At 43.5% G+C, this 23717-nt stretch overlaps 1 protein-coding gene across 2 annotated transcripts; it reads right to left on the bottom strand.

The window, feature by feature from the left end:
- Positions 1 to 298: 298 nt before the first annotated feature.
- On the bottom strand, positions 299 to 22679 carry csnk1da (casein kinase 1, delta a). Of its 2 annotated transcripts, none has more exons than XM_027014691.2 (9): positions 22187 to 22679; positions 15340 to 15450; positions 9667 to 9815; positions 9085 to 9313; positions 8661 to 8831; positions 8418 to 8566; positions 8125 to 8293; positions 6936 to 7048; positions 299 to 2785 (listed from the first exon to the last, which is right to left on the bottom strand). In XM_027014691.2, the coding sequence occupies exons 1-9, from the start codon at positions 22260 to 22262 to the stop codon at positions 2735 to 2737; spliced, it is 1218 nt and encodes a 405-aa protein (XP_026870492.2). In that variant the 5' UTR covers positions 22263 to 22679; the 3' UTR covers positions 299 to 2734. The 2 variants fall into 2 exon arrangements, with proteins under 2 accessions (XP_026870492.2, XP_026870493.2); XM_027014692.2 differs by lacking the exon at positions 299 to 2785 and adding an exon at positions 2792 to 6261.
- Between the last annotated feature and the right edge of the window lie 1038 nt (positions 22680 to 23717).

Raw genomic sequence — 23717 nt, 5'->3', positions numbered from 1 at the left:
TTGCTCTTCACAGCACACTCACTTATAGTATTTATGAATCACTATATAAATCCAATTGAACATAAGTCACAAAGCCACATTGACCAACAGCTACAAAAGCTGGACAACTGTCACCTAACAGCCACTGTGTGGACGGCAGCCACTGATGCAGAGAATCACGGAATAAAAAAATAAGATTCCTCCTCTCTTCTCCAAATAAAGCAGTTAAAATTCAGCACAATGACTGATTACTCGATGACTCAGAGCACAAGAGGCTGGATCTAACGGAGCAGGGCAAAAAAGTTTGACTAAGGAAACATACAAGTACTTATTAATTTATTTACACAATTTAAAATACACAAATACAGTGGCAATACAAATGAGGAGAAAAACCTTCCACAGCAGGAAGATTCCCATAATTCCATCTGATACAGCACAGTGTGGTGATTGGGTAATTCAGAAGGCCCGGCCAATCAGTCTTGGCTCAAACGAACCAGCAAAAATGTTTTAAAATGTTGTAAAAAAAATAAAAATAAAACAAAATTAAAAAAGTAAATTAAAAAAACAAAAACAAAAAAAACAAAAACATAACTGGATGTTCCCCGAGTGGGTTTGCTCCCACACTGAAAACTATGGGAGCCATTTTTGCTTTTTTCTTTTCTGAGACCACCGGAGGAGCGAAAACACTAACTTAACAAATCTAGAATGGAACAGTCCCTCACATCTCTCTACACACTACCATTTTCCCCATACTCCACACACACACACACACACACACACACACAGGTTATGTTAAAACGGCACCTCGCCATCACTAGGAACATCCTATATACATGACAAAAGAAGAGTTTCACCACCGCTACACCCTGTCCCCGACTACACAAACGTCTACGCTCTACTTGGATGGCCCTGTGGACAGGCAGCATGACTGTCACTTCCTCTAAGATTAGAAGCACAAGTAACTGTAGAAAGTAAAACTGAGATGAAGACTGGAGGAAATGGCTCCAAAAGCCTGTGTAACACTCAGCAAATAAAACGATCTTAATTTTTTTGTAAAGAAAAATATTAAATGAAATTTAGTTAAAAAAAAAAAAAAAAAAAAGTTTAGTGGGCATGGCTTAAAGAGTCCTGATGACTGGTGTTCATGTCACTCAGACTGAGCTGGAGCAAATCACCACACATTCCAACTTCACTTCTGAAACCAGAAGCCAAAAACTCACACTGCGTAACTGGCCATGAATAGAAACAACCGATTCAGATACACGTTTGTCCAGGATTTTCACACCACAGTACAGTCTTCCCAACATATTCTGTTTAAAGTTAAAAAAAATCCCAACATGCTATTTAAAAAAACAAAAAAACAAGTAATAAACAAGTAGCGCGCACACACAGCGCATCCAATGGCCAACAATCTACCGTACAGTCAAATGTGTTGTGGATCAAGAAAGACTGGCTGCAAGTTCAAAACAAACAGCACACAAATTTTTCCACAACATATGCGATTTTGCTTTCCATCGCTTGAGGGAATGAAAGACAAAACTAAAAAAAACTTTTTTAAAATCAATCAGAAAGTCAACAATCAGGCTGATGGGCACAGAGAAAAACTGATGGGCACACAAAACTGAAAATAAAAGCTCACCCACAATGCCTGAAGATGTGGTACTGGATGGTACTGGTGTGTTATCAGACTGCTATTTAAACATTTTATTTGCCACCTCTTCCCTAGGCTTTACTACACCAACAACAGAACTCAAGAACAAACCTTCCACATGTAACAAAGTCCTGTGGAACTCCATTCAGGACCCCCACCTTCCTGCAAACATAATGGATATGCATCTGCTATTTTTGAAGTCTAAAAACCAAAAAGTAATAAATCTTCCCAGTTCTCCGATTTGGACTGCATGGGTAGTTTCCTTTCTGTCTGTAGCATACGTCCAAACCTACAGATGTGTTTTGTATGTCTGATTAAAAAAAGAAAAGAAAAAAAAGCTTCTACCCACTCTCCTTAGACATTTAAACCACCTGAACTCCCAATTTCAAGTTCTTAAATGCAGTTCAAAGCAAAAATAAACCTGTAAAAGAATGCAGCCAGTGGAAACAGTTAAATATTTGTTAAACAAAAACAAAAAAAGCCCACAAAAAGTTGAAGAAGCACAAGATCAATGGCTATTAGTACAGCTCAATTTCAAGCTGGTTGAGTCATTTCTAGTCATTTCTTTTTTCTTTTCCTTTTGTTTTTTTTTTTGCAACAGGTGAGCAAGAGTGTCGTGAGGGTTGAACTGGGGTTGTGGCACAAGAGACACTTTGCTTATGAGGGCTCCAGGACAGCAGGAGGAAAGTCCAGGCCCCCCAACAGCACAAGACAGAGTAAGGCAGGAATGGCCACGCCCGCCCTGTTCTGCCCCGCCCATTTCACCAGAGGTCTTCTTATGCAGCAATGTGAAACAGCTCAGTGTGCTGCAACTGCTTTTTACTTTTTTTTTTAAATCATCTACTGTGATGTGCGTGCAGGTGGCTGGATCAGAACATGTTCACATGAGCACATGTGCAAGACTGATCGAGAGAAAGTGTGCGCGCGCGCGGGTACGTGTCTGTTCATCTCCCTCAGCAACAAGTTTGTGTTACTTGGCTCAGTTGCACTGGAAAAAGAATAAAGAAATAAAGTCTGTGTGTGGCTTTGATTTGCAGATGCCGGAGAAGTCCTGGTGCAGAACAGGGCCGCTGATGGTCTGCCTCCTGGTGGCGTGTGCAGCACTCATCGAGGTACAGCTGACTGCAATCCGCTGGGGGTCACGCGGGAAAGGGCCTACCGTGGCACAGAACAACATACAGTCAGCAACAATCAAATAAACAGAGACAGGCACTCTCCGACCCCCATGAACCTCTCACTTCCTCAAATACCCACCCACCCACACTGGGTGGGGGAGACGGTCACCACCTCAAACATTCTATTTAAAATCACAGGTAACTGCAATAGTAGAAAATGTCAAACAGAGAAAGAGTGAGAGAAGGATGTAAAGGTTTAGTTTGGACTGAGTCTGTTACAGTCTCACAGCTTTGGATGCAAAGTATCTCCGGTCTAACCTGGCTGAAAACTGTTACACTCAGTAGACCTTCATCACTTTGTTCCTGTACTTCGATGAACTATGGTCCAGTTCGCCAAACAAGCTACAACAGTTACAGGTGTGGAAATCAAACACAGTGTGAATAATGCCAGGTGCGGTTGTTTATGTTGACAAGTGTTCACTAGCAACATTGGTGCGTGAGCCAAATGAACTGAAAACCTGACATGGCTGGACTGGTAGACTTAACTACAATCCATTGGGTTTTTTTTGAATAGTGCATCCAAGGCTCATGGTATTGGCCTTAAGCACAGACTCTGCGTTCTGGGTGCAAGACACTGTAGTTTTGCTAAAACACCGCCGTCTGAAAACATGGGGGCCAATCAATATTATTGATTTCTGTCCGGGCATGTGAACTGGCATTTAATTAGTTCATTTCTGAGCAGCATAATTAAATATGCGGATGCATGCGTGAGTCCTGAATATACATTTTAATTAATTGCTGGAGGGCTTCCTTACAAGCCCCTCTCCATAGCCTTACTCATGAATATACATAGACGACTATAAACATTATATATTCACACACTTATGTGAACGTGAAAATATAGTACACAAAAGCAGCAAGCACATTTTTTTTTTATTTTTAATTTTTTTTTTTAAGTGGCTCTCAGCTGTCCATCGGTGGATTTTATGTGGGCGTTAAACGACAAAATCAAGCGATGACAAGAAGCTGAACACAGAAAAAGGAGAGCATTTTTCACACTGCGCTGACAGAGCTCTGAGACTACACAAGGCCCAGGAGGAGCAGGGGTAGAGAATTCAGCCAATCACAGAAGGGCTCTCCTCTAGAGGGCAGCAGTAATCCATCTCTGCCAGTGCCGAGGAAACAAAAGAGCCGTCAAGGTGTGTGTGTGTGGGGGGGGGGGGGCATGGTGAAACAAAAAGACATCAAGGTGATGTTGGAGAAATCTTAAGAAGCTAAAAATATAAAAATAAAAAGTATGGATTAAACTGCTTTAAAATCCACACACTAAAAGGCTGTACAGCTTCACACCAATATCATGACTGTAAACAGCAGAGAGGGTAGGCAGTCTCAGCGCCGGAGAGAAGTGAGCAGAACACCAGGCCCAAGCAGCGTGCTCAGGGTGGAGGAGAGAGAAAAGGAGACATCCTTCACTCATCACACATCCTCAGCGCCCACGACCTGCTCTCATTAAGTACGATGGCGCAAGAAAGGTAACTACAAAGTTCATGCCAAAGTAACTACAGAGGACTTGGCACAGCATGCAGGTGAAGGACAACACACACGTCAGAGAAACAGCATGGCAGGTCAGAAAGGCTCTGAGACTCAGGGGAAGGTTTTTTAGGACATGGGTTAGGCCTAGTTCTTTACTGAATACCCCTCTTCATATTTGAGTGGATGCTGCACGTGTGCGCGCACACACGTATATGTATATAAAAATAAAATTTAAAACGGGTTACTCCAAAGTGACTTTTTTTTTCCCTTAAAAACTGCTTTGTTCAGCAGGACCCAGGAGTAGCCAAAGATAAAATCACCATAGGAGGTTTTCCTTAACTACGGTGTTGCCTTTGACTGGGCTTTATTGCTGAGAGGCCTGCCCACACAGACAGGGAGAAGAGAGAGTGATGTCGAGCTGGTGCACCTACCGTCTGTATACCCTACAAGCTGAGGGAAGTTCCCACATAAACTCATGTCTTTAAGGTCATTTCAGGTTCATAGGGTGCATGTTTTTTGAACAGGAACTATCCAGCTCTATTTAGAATCAAAGTGTTAAGCTTCAACCTCATTTCAGTGTGTAGCACACACACTTCATTTTAAAGCCAGACCAGACAACTTGCTTGACCGGACTGATTCTAGACCAGTTCTCAGATCTGTCAGTAACATGGACCAATGCCAACAGCTTCTAGCTAAACCAGAAAACCCCACACACAACACTTTCACATAAACAGTCATAAAAAGAGTTTCATCTGATTAGGAGAAAAAAAAAAAAGTAAATATTATTTGGTTGTAATGTTACTAAAATACTTTGGCCTCTAGGAACATGTCTGATGGAACCTGCTAGAGATTCTTGCTAAAACGGCAGTGTGATATGTGAAGGCACGCAGTCCTGGCAATGTCTGTACGGTATTACTGGAAGACTGCAGTGCCAGCAGAAGGGCGGAGGTGGAGGGACCACATTTCCATGTAAGGACAAAATAATCTTTTCCCACGCTCTTCATACTACACTTGTAATTAAATGCAACCAGCCTCGTCATCGTGCTATACATACGAGTACTGAACACAGAACGACTGATGGGTGAGAGCAGCTTCCTTTACACAGGGCAGTTTAAGCAGCACTAATCTGGCCCAGTTCTAGTGAATGCATGCGGCCTGTGGAGCAGACGTATGTTCAGCTCTTTCTGGGGCCTCGCCTTCAGAAGGGACAAATTTACATCACTATGGACACAGTTAGTTTGCATCTAAATCTCCAAGCCCATCCCGACAGGGAGGAAACCGCCAACGACTGCAGACAGTTGTGTGTTTAGGGGGCTGTGGGCACCTCTCCTTTGCCCGATAAAACTGAGGCATGGCCCCCCGCACAAATCCCCTTATGCCGCATAGTGTGTATTAGCACAGCCGCATAGGGGCTAAATATATCTCAACATGCCAAGGTTCACATGGAGCTTTAATACAGTCAAATACTGGATACAGGCATTCCACCAGCTCCACAAGGGTCCATCTGTGAGCAGCAACAGTCTACCAAACAATTTCTTTTGTTCACACAGACTGATTTTATTCTCACCTAAACCATAGGAACAGGGAGTCATGCACAAAGCCTAGGATGACAAAACCCCTCTCTCAGCCTTAGCCAAGTAACCACAAAGTTACAGACCGAATTTGAATGTTAGAAGACATCCTTCATTTAGATCTTGATCCATGTCTGCATTTCATGTTCGATAACAACAGAGGAATATGTTTAGGCGACACCCTCAAGTCAACAGGAGTAGTGTGTGTGGAGACGGGGGTATGTGATGCTGGTTAACGTGAGTCAGGGCAGGGTGAGGTAGACGAGGTTGTCCCCCCCCTTAGACTAAGCACAAGAAGGTGCAGACAGGGCAGACAAAATGGCACCCAGCTGTCACTCACCAGGTGCCGCCTCTCAGAGCAGAGCGTGGCGTGCAGTTACTTGCCGTGGTGATCGATGAAGGGAATGCTATTCTGAGAGGGGTGGGTTTGGGAGTGGGGGAGACATTTATACATGAAGAAAGGTAGGGTAATGTGGGAAGATGCATTACACACAGTGCACGGAGTAGTAACACTTAGACTGCACTCAGGAAAGGTGAACTGTGATTTCTTTCGAGGTCAGAGCACTACGTAACTTGAGAATTTTATGCGACAGATTTATCTGCAGGTCTCATTTTTCTCTAAATCCAGGTTCTGAATTTATACCAGTGATGCAATCCCCAGTTTGTGCCTACAACTACTCTAGACATCAACAGCAAAAGCCAAATCTGCAGAAAGGTTAATGGCCTTATAAAGTACGAAGGCTTATATTTATGAATGCGCCAACTGTGACCCCATGAGACGTGCATGAAATAAGTCACCAAGGCTTTTTAACGTAGCATGCTAACAGCTACTGAAGCCAGAAGTCAGTCGGCAGGGCATCTCTATACCAATCTCACACGCAGCACCTCAGCTGTGAACACCAAAGATACAAAGATGTGCAGATATAGCTGGACGGTGGGTTAAAAAACAACAACAACAACAACAACAACAACAACTCTAGTATACAGCACTAGTAAAGGTATGACTAAAGGCTCTGATGGCTTCAGTTTAAAAAGGTCTTAAAGATATTTTAACGAGGGACGATTGTTAAGAGCAGGCCTCATTACCTGTGAGGTGGACATTCGTGAGGTGTCCTGTCTTCCGGTCAGGTCAGAAGAGGAGATGTTCACTGGAGCGCCACGGTGTAATCTCATACTGACCTTCCTCTCACGCTCCACTCCTGACACATCCAGCCAGCCAATCAAAGCAAACAAGAACATTAGTGTGCAGACAAGAATTCAGGGCAACAGAATGCCATCTGTTGATGTGTGATTTTCCTTTACCCCATAATTTTACCAGGAAAGGTATGAAAGGGAGACATTCTACTTCACACGCAAAGCCTGCATTGTGTGGTCGTGGCCTTTTTTTTGCTACCTGGGGCAAACCAGCACATCTCTACTCTGTGGGTGTAAACACAGAGCTTCCTGCTGCAAAACATGCACTGCAGCACCCAGAAACACAGCCAGACAGAAAACTGAGCACCATCTTAACAGTTCATTGTCCCAGTTCACTATATTTAACCAGTCCTTCACACCAAATGTCCTCGGAGGACTGGGATCAGTTCAATAAAAATCAAACCTGCTGCAAAAACCTTGAGAAAAGGAGTTTTTATGGGTTTATTTGTACATCAGACAACGCCCCCCCCCCCCAAATCACTACCATCTGAAAAAGGAACATCACTTCATCTGTGAGCACAACACGATGTCATATGACTTCCTGTTTAGTGGGAAACCGAGTGACTGCGTTACCACTTCCTCTCAGCCGAGAACACAAAGTTGCTAAAAACTGCCTGGAGCAGCCGACAGCTCCTGAACACTGCAAATGTCGTCAAAGCCACAAGACCCATGCCAAACTGAACCAGTGAAAACTGGAGAAAAAAATACGAGCCTCAAGTATGAGAACTGAGCAGCATGATCCTGATAACACTATTGCATCTCCCAGTTCCAGCTGTTGGTGGGAGAGGCTCTGGACCAGTGTAATCTTTTGTGTTTGTGTACGTATGTCTCCTGCAACGTAATGCTGATTTGTTGCTGATTACAGATTTCTTCAGTATCAGGGTGAGTTGTTTCACTACAAAGGTTGAAATCAAGGCTGACCGGTATAGACAAGTCACTGGACGAGTGGGTGTTGCCTGAACATACTCGTGCTGTGTCTAGGAGTGTGGGCGGTGCTTGAGGAAGGGTTTTCACCTTTGGAGTTTGCCGCCTTCCGTGTGAATGTGTGTGTGTGTGAGCGGTGTCACGTGTGCACGGTCACCTGTGTGGGAGGTTGGTGTAAGGGGTGTGGGCGGAGCTACATCCTGCGCTGCTCTGGGTCTACTGGAGGCAGTGGGCATTCCCCTGGTGCCCGGGTTCCTGCCATGCCTCAGTCTGTCCTCACGATCCCTCCTCTCCCTCTCCGCATCCTCCGCCACCCGGTTCGCGCCCTGAATGGCGAGACACGTCACGTCATCACCACACGCAAATCCGAAAGCAGCCTACCGGCACCTGACTCCTCAACCAGCGCAAAGCTGGGACGTTCACCGGTGCCCTCTCGTTGTGGACACTTACGAATTTCAACATGTTCCAGTCAAAGACGTAGTCGTAGGAGAAGCCCTGTCTGTGGAAGAGATTCCTAAAGAGCTGTCTCAGGTACGAGTAGTCGGGCTTGTCATCGAAACGCAAGGAACGGCAGAAATTGAGGTACGTGGCGAACTCAGCTACAAGAGAATGGACGGGGGACGAGAGTAAGCACATTTTTCCGTTAAATACCATGGAAACCTAATAAACCAACAAGCAGCAGAAATAGCCTACATGGGTATCCTTTGCAGAGGACTTCGATGGGAGTGGACATCTTCTTCTCACTGATGCGTTCATATTTCTGCCTCTTGGTGGCAGCCTTGAGGCCCTGCCAGGGCAGAGAGCCCAGGTTGAAATACATCAGCACGTAGCCCAGGGACTCCAGATCATCTCTTCTGGACTGCTCTGAGGGCACAACAGTCCAAGATGGAAAAAGTCATGTCAGGTCACACTTAAAGCCAGTCTAGTGAAGCAGATTCACTGTCAAAGCAAAAATGAACACAAAATCCAATGCATCCAGTGCCTAACACATCTGTATGATGGGTAACTGATTAGAGAAAGTGGCAGTGGAGTGCATAAACCTACCATCAGTGGTGTGTGTGTGTGTGTGTGTGTAGACCTATGTCCAATAAGTCCAGGTGTGCCTTTGTGTCTGTACCTATGCCCAGGTGTGTGTTGATGGAGGCATAGCGGGCGGTGCCAGTCAGGTTCTTGTTCTCGCGGTAGGGGATGTGCTGGTGTGTGCGCGCGTCTCTGTATTTCTTGGCCAGGCCAAAGTCAATGATGTAGACCAGGTTGCCCTTCTTCCCCAGACCCATCAGGAAGTTATCGGGCTTCACGTCACGGTGGATGAAGTTCTTGGAGTGGATGTACTCGATGCGGCTGATCTGGGGACAGGGAACAGGTTGAGAGAGAGGGAGAGAGGGAGAGAGAGAGAGAGAGAGAGAGAGAGAGAGAGAGAGAGAGAGAGAGAGACACGCAGACACACTTGTCATGATGTCAACTCCGCAATGCAAAACAGCCAATGAGTGAAGACAGAACAAGAAGGCTTTGGACAGCAACATGCCTTCTGGCACTGAACGCTACATCAAGCCACAGGTGAAAGAGGAACCATGGTAGCCATGTAAACAGCACTCAGATCTGATCCTGTAATACTGGCTCCTTTAATCGCCAACCCAGGAGCAGACACTGACTGTAATTAACAACCCCCCACCACACACACACACCCCCGCACACCCACCATCTGGTCAGCCAGGAGGAGAACCGTCTTCAGGCTGAATTTGCGGGAGCAGAAGTTGAAGAGATCCTCCAGACTGGGGCCCAGCAGCTCCATCACCATCACGTTATAGTCGCCCTCTGCACCACACCATTTGATCGTTGGGATTCCAACTGGGAAAGATGGAAAGACCATTAATCAACGATAACAACAAAACACAAATCTGCACCATGACACTGAAAAGTATCTTCATTTTAGAAACTATTTGGAAAATAATTACGGATGATAATTCCAAAAAACACTCAGACATGCATCATTTCATGACTTAGCAATTTTATGTATCGAAACATACATCTGCCATTGCTACTACACTAACAATATTAAACACCTGTGTTGAAATCCCTTCTGGGTAGAAGGGACACCGTCCTGTCTATGCGACTGTGCTAGATGAACAGCAACCGTTTCCACACATCCATAAGTAAGAAATCAATGGCCAGAGACAAGCTCGGTCGTTTTGGGTTTCTAGACTGCCAGACACGGAAGGTGACCCTCACCACAGTTGATATTCGCCAGTTGAAGAGGGGGGGGTTGGGGCGCCCATTTGATTCAGTCCATGTGGCGGCACGATAAACCACCACACGGCGATCCGGACCATATACACGCCTGCGCTTGGATGCTCCATGACCGCTGCTATAAAACACATCTGTGGGATAACCTTGCACGAGGCATGGGGGGGGGGGGGGGGGGGGTGGGGGGGGCAAAGGATGAAGCAGGCCTCAGCAGGAGGGCAGCAAGCCAATCAGATCACTCGTACACAGTTCCTCCTGCACCACAGACCCGTCCTCTGCCCCATTGGCCATGGTTCAGCCACCAACATGCCATGTGATATAGGAGGTTCATAGGCAACATACAGAGAGCAATACAGCACAACCGAGTTACAGAGTAACTGCAATTATCTGTGGATGTTATCGCAAACATGCATCAAAAAGCATGAAGGCATCTATTAACCGTGTGACTAATCTGTATTTCAGATTAAATAGCTGATACACACCTCCACAGAGAACAAATATTTCAAGTTTGGCATAGATGGTCTCAACATAATTTAAAGGTTTAAAATCATACAACACTGAAATGTCATTTAGTAAGGTCCTCAACTTTTTGGTTAGTAAATTAATAACTGAAGAGACTTGGAACATTTTTCAGTTCATTATATTTTGCACTCGTGTTCTAGTTGCTAAACACTGGGGATTGCACTGGGCAGCATGTTATTCTGTTACAACACCTAAGATCTTAAACACTACAGAGACAATCCAAAATAAATGCTCAAAGGACTGCAAACTATGGCCCTATGAAATCAGTTATACCCAGCCCCAAACCCTTCCTGTAAATCCCATTTTATTTTCTCATTTTTGGCTTTCCACCATTTTGTTTCCCCCAATTAAAATTAAGGCTTAACAGTTTTTCCTTAAAAGAAACTACAACTAGAACATTTGTAAACAAAGCCCATTGTAACTGCATCCAAATATGACTATTAACTGTCAATCAGCAGCCATCATTAAGTGTAGACACGCAATTTGCATCAGAAACTGAACGTCAAGGTTCAGGAATCTAAAAAAATATTAACTAAATAAAGAGCTTTAATATAGTAAGTGTCTTCTTTTCCAGTATATAGTATGTTGGAAAAACTTGCAGAACAGCTGGTGCCCTGGCTCATAAAAATCACTGGGCTAATGTGTCGTGAGTGTTGTAATAAGCCCATTTCACTGCAGACACGGTACCGTGCCACAGCACGTCGCAAGCAACGCTCTCCTACATTAATCAGCATAACCCTGCTTTCCTCAGCAGCGTAATGTTCACAGCAAACAGACACACGCATTAGCTCTGGTTTTGTTGCTTGCCGTGTGTGGCAAACATTGTGGTTTCTAATCAGAAGCAGTACAAAAATGAAGCATTCTGGCTATATAATGCACAATTCCACAGTAAACCTTTCTTAATTTTTTTAAATTATCTTGTTTGAACTTTTCAAAGGAAAACTATGAAAAAAGTCAGAACAGCAGCTGTTTTACATTAAACCATGTAAGAAAACCAGTCACCATTACAAAATACATAATTATTTAATTAGCTGCCCCCACAGGAGAAGGCTACCGTAAAGTTCATTCCAATCGTCACTTTTTTTTTTTTGCACCATCGTGGTGAGTCAGTGTGAAATATAAAGCCTACCAACTTGTCGCACCGCTTCTGCCACAAAATGGGCTTTCGTTGTTTTTTTTCCCGCCGTTTTTTGGCTCACCCGAAGTTAGTCTCAACACTACTCCCATGCTAATAGCTAATCTTTACACACGGTGATGCATGTGCACATAGACACAAGCATCATGGGATTTACAGTTCGTGGATAGTACAGGGACATGTTTAAAACAGGAAAACTGTGTCCTCACTCAAAACACAAGACCATCGCCAACTCGACACAGGAGCTAATCTTGAATGAATACACCTTCTCAGCTATCAGCAGGTCACAAATAACGTTCATTCAGTAGCAGTTTTGTGACGTCACTCTCCAAGTTAGCAAAAAACAAAAACAAAAACCAACCAACTTGCCCTTCTAATGGTTCTCATTAAACACGCCGAACCCTGATTCGGGTTCTTTATGGAGAGGATCCCAGAGCCATCTTACTTTTGGGAAATTATAATTATGAGTTGTTGTTTTTTTGGGCAAAAATATATCCAAGACATCTCTAACACAGGGAACATGACTGTACTTCCTGAAATTGATATTTTGGGGGTCTGGTGATGTACATACCTCCACCCATGTATGGGGCCCTCACACAGAAATGATTTGGGGAGACGACCACAGACGAAAGGCTCATCACATCACAGGAAGGCTACCGTGTCTGGGTAGCTGTTAACTGCCCTGGTGTGGGTGTGTGTGTATGTACTCATTGCCTTCTACAGCAGAGCTTTCATTGCTCAGCATTTCTGTAGCACACATCTTCCAGGTCAGCTATTTCTGAGCAAGCTCAGGAGGGTAAATATATCCCGCCAACCACCCCCGTCTGGGTCATCCTCTATGCTATGCAAGCCTGGCTCTAATCCTGAGCAGTTTTAAATGAATGAACCCATATGAAGGAAGGCACCTGGGACTGAGCGTTTGTATGTATGAGCACAGGTGAGTAGAATCCACACCGTGAGATAATACAAAATCAGTGACTGATTGTGCTTCGGGCGATGCGCTCTCTCTCTCTCCCTCACACACACACACCCCCCCCCCCCGTGTGATAGTGTAAAGACAGTATTCATCCGTTGCTGAATAAGGCAGAGTAGTAGAGGAGATGCAGTTAGGGAGAAGGAAGACTGAAGACGTAGCCCACCCCCACCATCTGGCCTCTCCCAATCACACACACAGACAGACAGAGAGCAAGCCACCACAGTGTGTGAATGTTGTGCATGTACAGTCATGCTATTGTTAGTGTGATGTTCACAGTGCAAAACAGAACGAACACCGCAGGGATGTGCACACACAGTTGCTGGAAGCAGGCCATGCCTCTAGTTAACAGCATGCATTTACCTAACTACAACTAAGACACTTGGGGCCATTACCAGCTAAACTAAAAGAAATGTATCCTTCAGGAACCTCATTCATATTCATATCATTGATTTATGGCAAGTAATAATGTATAATGAGTGGAAAACTCAGGGATCAAGAGGACATGGAGAAGGCTTGGCTCACTGTGAGAACATCCACCAATAATCCAACTTCAGAAAGGCAAGCTACTCACACCTCAGACTGACGAAATCAGATTAGAAATTTTAAAAATCCTCCCACTCACCCTTCCCCACTATTTAAAACAAGAAAAGAAATCAAAAATCAACAAATAGTGTTTGTTTTACAACAAAGCCTTGCTTATTTATTCTTTTCTAAAATTGAAGGGTTCCAAACAAGGGAAAAATTGGGCAAATGCTTACGAAGGACTGGATCTGTACTAGTAATATTACACAGCACTAGATGTAGTAGTGATGGGGACTTTGGTAAACATGTAAAGCTCAATGAAGACCAACCTAAGTTTGACAAGCTTGACCAAAGTATGTGTCTTTCTGGGGTTGAGTTGCTGGTTGCTGGCAAACAGACATGTTATAATTATTCAACACCAAATATACATTTGCTTAATGGTTTGCTTGTGTTTTTTTTTTTGTTTTGTTTTTTTTAAATGTGCATTTATTGAAAAAAATAAAAAACTTTAAAAGTAACAAACAGCAAAAACAGATGTTGAGGCACAGAATCCAACAGTCATTAGTAACATCTGACCACCAAGTTAAACTTGGAAGCTTCTGATGAGAATTTAAAAATGAACCAAAAACAAACAAAAAAACAAAAACAAAAAACACATACAGCTCTGACCACATGCTGTTACTTAAGAGCACTTCTCTGTGATTAATTAACCAGGCATGACCACAAACCATTCCATATTTCTTGCACAATGCATCACTGATGCTACTAAAGCTAGGTTCATTAGAGGTCGTTTCTATAGATGCATTGTCAGTTTAAGAAGTTTCACAGACTCGAATCCTCTGTGATGCGCGCTAGTTTGATTAAGAACAGATTCACACAAATGTAACTAGTGAACATCAGGAGCGTTTCCAAGGGCAGCCCATCCACTCGCTTTATGTGGACCGGCAGCACAATCAACACCGTGGTGAATACGAATTTCAGTGGTTCTCAGGATGACACGCAAAGCATGGAAAGTCCGCCGTGGACGAGCCGCTGGGAGCGATGCACGCACTCAAACCTGAACAAAGACACGCTTAGTGGAGTGTGGCATGCTGACTCACAGCGAGTACTGAGGGGCAGCAGGCTGCCTCACGCGGCCTAACTAACGCTTCTTTTATAGAAAAAGTGTTACAGTGCAGCAGGTTGATATAGACATCAGAACACTACCCAGTGTAACTCAAAACATGGGAGATAGTACGGCTATTCACGGACGCAGTCTGTGTTGACTTAAGAGATGAATGTTGCATCACCTTTCAACATCTTTAACTCTAGTCTAAGGTACATCCCCATTTCCAAGTCATCATGTGCCACCAATTTCACTTCAAAGGCTCCATGCCAGATCAAGTCAATTATTCTGAATTAACGTAAGCCTTGCTATAGCAAACAAATCAATAATTCAAATGTCCTTAAAATTACCAGACAGCCAACGAAGCCAAGAACCAGCAATCAAGGCCGATCAGTGAAAATGGAATAACAATTATCCAGAGTAGAAGCGTTTTACCTTTACTACGTACAATTAAATCACCTCTCCAAATTTGGTGCCCACTCTTATAAAGGTTTTGACCTTGCATTAGACAATCACCACACACACACACACACACACACACACACACACACACACACACACACACACACACACACACACACACACACACACACACACACACACACACACACACACACACACACACACAGCTTCAACAATTGAAAATTACTCTGAAATTGCTCAGCATATTTTGAAAATACGGTGAACCACGGTGAACGTAATCACAGTGGGTAGGTGCATGTGCACTGAGGCTGTATGCAGACATTATGAAGCTTACAGTAATTTTCCTAATAAGTTGTTGGGAATGCTACTGTAAACTCCAAAAAGGTACACTCCAGGAGCTCGTGGGCAGGAAGCAGCAGTGCATGCTGGGACATCAGGAATGTACCTCCTCCTTGCATCATCTTGTAGATCTTGCTCTCTATGTGTAGCTGAGGGTGCTTGGTTTTCACACATTCCAGCTTGATGGCCACCTCTTCCCCAACAGAGATGTCTGTGCCTGAGAAACAGAAAGAAATGGGTCAGGCACACAGGACAGCAGCCTGCTTACAAAGGAATTATGGGCATAAATGGGAGAAAACAAAAAAAACAAAAAAAAAAAAAACCACACAAACAGCTGTGAAGAGCGTAGAGCCAAAAAAAAAAAAAAAAAAAAAAAAGCAGCCCCACCCCCACCCCAAAAAAAGGGTTACTTCCAGGTAGAAAATCAGACCAATAGACCTTGATGACAACACCGTCATACCTATAACATTAACAGAGTCAGCAGGCTTAGGACTTCATATTGAAATTTCTCATTGTAATCACGATATGCTGCCATATCATGATGGCACCCATCTCTCCTAGTCAGGGCTAAGAATCGCTGCCTTCTGAACACTTTATTGTATCTTTACACAGATATTTAAAATGAAGCAATAAAAAAGTAAACCCTCGAGAATGACGTGATACATCTAAAATACACACTCAAATATTCTCCACTGGAACACCACTAAAACAGTGCCAGTGTGTGCTTTGTTCAATAAAGATACATTTTTAATACTGTTGGCTTATACATTTATCACTGGATTTAAAAAAAAAAAAATGTTGCCAAAATTTGAGATTTAGGACATACTGCCTCACTCTGCTACAGCTTACAGAAAGATCAGTCTACACCACCACCTCCTGTCAACCATTTGGCCACAGTGAAGATCCTAGCAGGGAGAAATAGCCCACTGAGAGGCACTCAGGCTTAACCAGCTCGAACCGCAACATGACACCACTCCAAAACCAAATTACAGCCGAAGCAAAAAAAAAAAAAAAAAAAAAAAAAAGAGGCCCACAAATAACAGGAACAGCTTTCTTGGGAACTGAGCGTACACAGTGCACCTCGGGGGAACGTGACGTTAAAGGCAGGCTGAACGGTAGGGCCATGGAGGATGTCTGGGGGATTCAGTGTGTGTTGTGTGTACACGCACACGCGCACCCATACACGCACACGCACAGCAGGCTGGGGCAAGCAGGTCTAAAGTTGAGAACACATCCCTGGCCCACTCCTTCACCCCAGGGCCTTGCCCCAGCGCAAAGCTCACATTCGAGGTCCCCCAACACACTAGGCTCTTCCTCGGGGAGATAAGGCCCAGGGTGAAGAAGCGTTGGGGGGGGGGGGACTGGACTCCAACTCATTATTTTTAAGTAGAAGCACACCTAAATCTCTTTTTACACAGGCAGCTGTGCCCATAAATGTTCCAGCATGGGTTTGTGTGTAAAAGCCAGCTGGAGACCAAACACTGAAAAAAATGATCAGGCAATTTGCCAAAACTAGACCTGGTAAAATTCCCAACAACATTTTATGATCAAATGTGAGCAATAACCCAGACATTGTGGGATGATAAGTTAATGACGCTTTCCTGTGATGACGTGTTGTGATTAGACTGCTGATGCGCAACAGGCGTCTTCCACCCTGTACATCAAATCTTGACTTGCTGGGATTTTCAAGTCACACACGAACACGCAAGGCCAGGCAACCCTAAGGGGGAGACGCAGGGAATAACGACGTTTCGGGTTTCATATTGGAAAGGGAGTTGTGCGGTTCCATTGTCTTTGTCAGCATGCGTAGAATAGAGGGAGTGTGAAGGAAGAGTTCCTGCGGTCACTGGGAGATGCTGCTGTTCCTCCCTCTCAAACCAACCAGGATAAACGGCCACGGCTTGTTACGCAACATCTAACGACGCCTCTCCTCACACTTGCATCTGCCCAACTCTGTGATAAACACTACTTCATCCAGAACAACAGGCCACTATACCAGTATCCCGTTACGCGAGTAAACAACACATTTGAAACAGCATTAGAATACAACAAGGACCATATAAACAATATGAAGAACTGTTCATCTACACCCCCCCCCCCCCCCCGGCTCCCAGAACGTCCCAAATGCTTCTCAAATTCTTTAAAGAGCAGTCATCCACTGAAACACACTGTCTTAAATATGCAAAGTGCAGCAAGTCAACTTCAGTGTTGAAATAGTAACAATACTTAACACAGTGCAGTGTTACTGCGCTAATACACTCCAGTGGAACACAGCAGCCAGGACAGAATGCAATCAGCCTAAACCTGCCTCTAGTCTTTCAGGACCACACCACCACAACAATTATACTAGCAAAGTGGATCCCTACCAGTACTGGAAAAGCATCCACCTACTGGGAAAATGTCTCCCACCCAACACAAAAACAAACTCAAATATACAAAATGTATACCAACTTCTTCGGTAACACTTATAAGTAAAAGAGCTTTTCCTGACACCAAAGACAATAACCCTGGTTAATCTAGAACTTTCTTTATCAGTTAGGCTGAGCACATGACAAACTAAACATTTAAAAGCCAAATGGAGAAAAGTTCTACAAGAACTTGGCTGCGTCTGAAGACAAAGTGGCCTAATTACTTCATGGCGAGATTAAGCACCATTTTTATAATACTGGAATAGGTTTTAAGGAAAAGGCTTGTGTCTGTAAAGGACACTGCATTATCAATGGGGTAGGGTGGAGTGAAAGATAGACAAATATTGTGATAATGTTGTAACATTGCTGACGTCAAAGTAAACAAAGATCCAGGACTGGCCTTTGCCATGTGATTCAGAAAACGAATGATTAGATTAAAAAAAACAATATCCTTCATCGCTGGCCCCAAGCACCACTGTATTTACATAGATATTACGCTGGGTGACAACAAACTGATTAGCAAATCAAAGCAATCCAACTTCCAAAAACCATACTACTGTAAACAACACCTGCAACTTATGAGGTACAAAAATGCCACAATATTTCTACCAAAACACAAAAGCCCGCAGGTAATGAACTCGGTGCCCAATCACAAGGTCCTGTGCTATCAAACTGGTAAAGTTTAAAGTGGGCTTGGCACAGGGGCCTCTAGTGGGCATGACTACAGCATGGTGCTAATAACACCAAGGTCATGGGCTTGATTCCCAGGCAGCGCATGTACTGTCATACTGATAACTAATTAAGTTGCTCTGGATAGGAGCGTCTGCCAACTGCCATAAACGTAATGACTGTGGGGCGAACCCACGTTGGTGCTGCCACACCAGTGCGATTTCCATCTAAATTGAACAGTCCATTGTATGGAAGAGGCTGGAAGTCATGGATGACAGACAAGGCCGCAGGGCTCCTGAGTCACGCACGGATGCAGGCGGAACTCTGCTGCACCTCCTGAAGACTCCTCCTCGAGCCGGCGGAGGGCCAGACTCTACGCCCAGGCCGCTACAGGTAGACCTGAAGGTATCGGCACATTTCCGTAGCACACGCGGGCATGTCTGGACCTGGGACCAGCCTTATCACATCGGATAAAGTCCACACACACAAACAATATGAGCAGAGTCAGCACAGACATGCATGCCCTCACGTGTGTCAAACAATAGCTGTCAAATCTGGAATGACAGCGTTTTTCTCACGTCACAGTGATTTGGAGGGACCGAGGAAGTACTGATGTAGAAAACATCCTCCATTACCTTGTAACACCAGCATAAACCCATTATGTTCCACTTCCAAATAACCATCTGAGTTTAAAAGTAAGCCAGCTGATATCTTTAGAGGAATTTAGATCTGCTCTCAACATATTCTACTTGTTCCACTACCAGACCTGACAGTGCACTGGGCATGTTCAAACACGTTCCTGTTACACAAGAGGAACCCAAGCTTTGTCAACTCGAATTTGTGCATTCAAATTATTCAACATCATGGTGAGCCCAGGGAAGATGTTAAAACAAAGGTTTTATATCCAAAGGTTTTGTAGACTACACCAAAACACTTTCTGGTCACAAATACGGTTTTCGAATTCTTAAAAATATACATAAAATTAATTATACCAGATAGCATTCTATGTAACAGTCTTACCAGATTAACATGTTCAGACCTCTCAGCCTCAAAGCAGCTGCCATTACCCCACCCCCCAAAAGCGCACACTCACCAAGGATCTCCAGGGCAGACATGGGGGTGAAGTCTGCCTAAGGAATGAACTAACTGCACATGTACGATTCATCTCATAAGAGCGCCAGCCACTCAGTCTGACTAATTTTTTTTGCGAAGGACGACAGATATTTTTGCGCTACAGACTCAAATTTCATTTCATTGTAATTTGTATGAGGGGGCTGGTGGGAAAAGAATCCCCTGAGAAGTAGAACAGCGGAAGCAGGAACTGGAATATGAGGGAACACACAAAGCCTATCAGATTTTTTACCCCCCACAGGAAGGTCACACCAACTGGGAGAGTGATTAATGACATGGTGAATAAAACCAATTAGACCTGTTTTACAACATCCAAGACACATGTATAATAAGCAAAGCTTTAAGAGTCAACAATGACATCATACATGTTACAAGCAAAAGGAGGAAGTCATGGTTGAAGCCAGACATGCCCCACTATGTTGACTGGGTAACAATTGTGCATGACACATTCAGTTTATCTGGGCTGTGAGAACATCCCCACTCCAGGTCCTACCGTGCAGAGAATCCTGCATTGTTTGTTTTTCTTTTAAAAATAAGGCCTGATGGCCATTTTTGATCAAGTCAGGCCATCACCCACCTCCCAATCAGCCCCAGCTGCATGTCATCAGGCTCAAGTTCACACATTGGGGTGGGGGTACTGAATCTTTACATAAGTCCATATGCTAAGTAGATGGACTTGTTTCCAGCAAACCAACTGAATCACCAACTGTTTTGCCACTTTGCACTTCACAAACTTGGACTGTACCAACACCAAGTTATGGCACCACAGCCCATATGAGATCCATAACCCTGCAGAACCAAGTCAAGCCAGGGCGTGAAGATCTGACAGAACAAAACCATGGATGGGTCTTATCCACACATACAAACAGCTGTGCTCAAGTTTATCTGTTTGAAAAGGTTCTTTTTTCAATGAGGCTGGCTACTTACAGCACTGAGCAATCGTGACAGTACAACATGCAGCTTTATAGTGCAGCCCTAAAGACTGTCCTCTGGCACCGAGGTGTGTTTATGGTGTTTCTGGAGCAGTGCACGGAGGGGCTGGGGGGGAGGTCGGAAGCGTTCTGAATCAACACACTCCTGTCCTGCAGCAGCGATCTCCTCAGATCACAAACACAGCACATGTGTCGGCAATTACCTCACCGCATACGGCTCCACGATCCCTACTTTTGAAAAAGAAAAAAGAAGAAAAAAAAAAAAAAAAGAAAACGGTATGAGACGCACAAAGGTCCCTGGATGTGGCTAGAGAGTGTTGCACTTTATTACTGCTCAGTTCTACGCACAAGTCAACCAGGGACGAACGCTAATATAATGGCATCATCAGTGTGTGTTTAACAACAACAAGACACTGAAACTTTAACGCAAAGGAAAACCCATGACAGAAACCTGAGCCTGGCCAAACTCGAATATGCACAAACAAATGATTCGATTTGAACAATGGGGCTGAGGCATGAAAGGTGACAGTCACTTTCCAATAAGCAATGTTGTTTATTAAACACGAGGGACTGCATCTTCTAAGTCTCAACAAGACCATCACTCCCTGGCTGTTAAGCTAACAGGACATATATGACCAAGGACACCTACATTATAGAACTCAACAAAAAAAGTGAGATGGATGAATTTCACCTCTTCCACCCTCACAGGTCCAACAGATGGCTGATGATGATGATGATGATTATGATTAAACACTCAAACATTTGCATTTATATGATGTTTTGATGTGTCATAAAATGTACAGCAAGTCTGTTTACACCACTATTTCAATATAATGTCACCCTGCGCATCAACCCCCATATACTACCTCTTAGTCAACAGTACACAGAACCATATTTTCCATGGCATTACTTGGCTCTCTTAGTCTTACTAAGCATTAACTAAGAAACACACAAATATTCCTTTAGAAACTCCTGCTTGCCTTGCCCAATAAATGTTAGCATATTAATTACAAAATGTGTAATTTTCCGGCCACATAATATATACCTATTTCACGTACACCAGAACTTAGCCTATTATTTTAGCCAAGTGGCCCGCATTTTGCATTGGTACGAATAAAGCAATAAAACTGAACATGCCAGCTGACTGGTAACCGAGGTAAGTCAGACGTGTCCAAGCTCACCCTTAAAGCAAAGCTTCACTGACGACAGCGAGAAACGGACAGCGCACTTAAATGCAATCTAATGCGCGTTATCTTTCACAAGTGCGGTTAGGTAGCCGACTATATTTGTTAGGTACCGAGAAAGCCTTCGAGGCATTAATCTGGCAGTTATTTGAGTCTTATGTGGGTTAAATTTGAAACAGCTCCCTGTCAACGGGTGTGTCGTTAAATTTTAGCTTAAGGGCCAAATTTGGTTTGCCAGCTTGCATAAGTAAGTGGCTAACCTCGCTACCTCGTTAGCGAAACAAACAGGAACGAAACTGGTTAGGTCCACCAACATATTTAAACCAGCACCAACAATCGAGCTGGTTCGTGATAATTAGCAAGATATTTATTTGTCCTGCATGTATAAACTCTTATTTGCAACAAGACCGTGTCGAGTCGACGGGTTACACACATCGAGGCTAAAGCGACCTTCAGTGGCAGCTAGCGTTAGCACTCAGCTAGCTAGCTGTTAGCCAGGTATTTTACTAAAAACCAAACATTACTAGAAAGTAACGTCAGCCTGATCGGTGTAGGCGACACACGACGGTTACCAGTGGCTTGAGTCGTCTATGAAACGACATGGCCAGGTAATGTTTTGAAGCACTTACCCAAGTAAATGTCACCAAAAGATCCGGAGCCAATTTTTCTTCCCAACCTATATCGGTTCCCCACTCTTAACTCCATTGTATATGACAAATAAAGCCAGCTAGCAATGCGGCTAGCTCTATGAGCGGCAGGTTTATGTTTATATCTGGAGGCTGACTTCGATAAAACGCAGGCAATTAAAAATAAATTCAGAGCAGGTTCAGTATCCGTCTATTCTCCTCTGTCCAAGCCAGTCTTCAGATTTACAGCTTTCTTGCTAGCTAGCTATTTCCCCTCAACAATTACCCAGTTTTCACCATTTGTTTTCTAACATTCCGAATATAGTATTGTCAAAATATTGTACTTGTTATAAGGCCTGAAGTGCGAAATGCATGTTCCAGATGGTTTTAGTCTAAAAATCAATACTTTAAAAAAGGATGAAGGTGGATTTTTAAAAACTACCCTTTCTTACTCCCGTTTCTCTTCGCTGTTCTACTTACTGTTTGCTAGTCTGTCTATGTTCAGTGGAACGAACATCCTAGGTTGAATAATATGCCGTACACAGAGACATCACTTCCCATAGCAACAGCAGACCACGGCCTTTGACTGGATATAAAATAAAATAAGGGGATTAGTTGGGAGGGACTTGGAGAATGCTTGCACAATAACAACAAAAGGCTTGGTTATATTTCTATTGTTCGGAGTATGCAGACCTGTCACAAAAATAGTTTTTTAAAGATGCTACCTTGAATTAAATACTTCAGTCTTTTAATTTTTGAACATTACCAACTGTATAAAATGTTTAAAATAAGATGGAAATAAAACAAATACTTGATTCACAAACTGAACAGTAGGTGACTTATATAAGCAGTCCCGTAATCATATTTGATAGGCCTATTGTGTTTAAATAACATGATCATGTTACGTGGGACTATAGGATACATGACTCCTCACATGTTGCTAGGGTGTGTCTATGTCCTTAAACACTCAACATGCAAATCCAGGATGTGAGACTGAATTTTTACTGGTTTAAGATGTCACAAAGAACAGCATATCCCATACGTCTCAGAGAGGAAATGGTTGAATTAGAAGGCATTTTTAATATTATAAGTACATTATGAGCAAATGGGTAGCAAGTGTTCTGATATTAAATTAATGATACTAAACAGTTTAAAGTGGTAGTCACTAGCTGTGTTACACACAACTAAACAGAGAGAGAGAGAGAGAGAGAGAGAGAGAGAGAGAGAGAGAAGGAAAGAGGGGGAGGGAGAGAGAAAGAGACAATTTCCTATACATTGCTAAGACTATTCTTGGATTGTAAGTATGAGTTTAAGACTAATGTTCATCTAATAAACCAACCCATAATTCATTGTCTACATATACATTGGCTAAATATTCTGTACATTAGTACACCTGTCAGGTATATTTGATAGATTTTAGAGGTACATAATCTCATTACTGTACACCGACAAGGTATTTCCACTTAATAACGTTTTCAACTAAAGCTAAATGTTTAAATTGAGTTCATATCACATTCGACGCAGTATGTTAATG

This window comes from Electrophorus electricus, chromosome 1, assembly GCF_013358815.1.
Source record: "Electrophorus electricus isolate fEleEle1 chromosome 1, fEleEle1.pri, whole genome shotgun sequence".
Classification (NCBI taxonomy): Eukaryota; Metazoa; Chordata; class Actinopteri; order Gymnotiformes; family Gymnotidae; genus Electrophorus; species Electrophorus electricus.
The sequence above is the reverse complement of the archived record's forward strand: the minus strand, read 5'-3'. Positions and strand labels throughout refer to the sequence as shown.

Bases quoted from the DNA above. Each gene is read 5' to 3' on its own strand.
- csnk1da (XM_027014691.2), bottom strand. From the start codon at position 22,262: ATGGAGTTAAGAGTGGGGAACCGATATAGGTTGGGAAGAAAAATTGGC. The intron at 8,567-8,660 runs GTAGGCTATTTC...ATTCTCTTGTAG, and splicing joins CCTCTGCAAAGGATACCCAT to CTGAGTTCGCCACGTACCTC. The intron at 2,786-6,935 runs GTAATGAGGCCT...GTGCCACGGTAG, and splicing joins CACGAATGTCCACCTCACAG to GCCCTTTCCCGCGTGACCCC.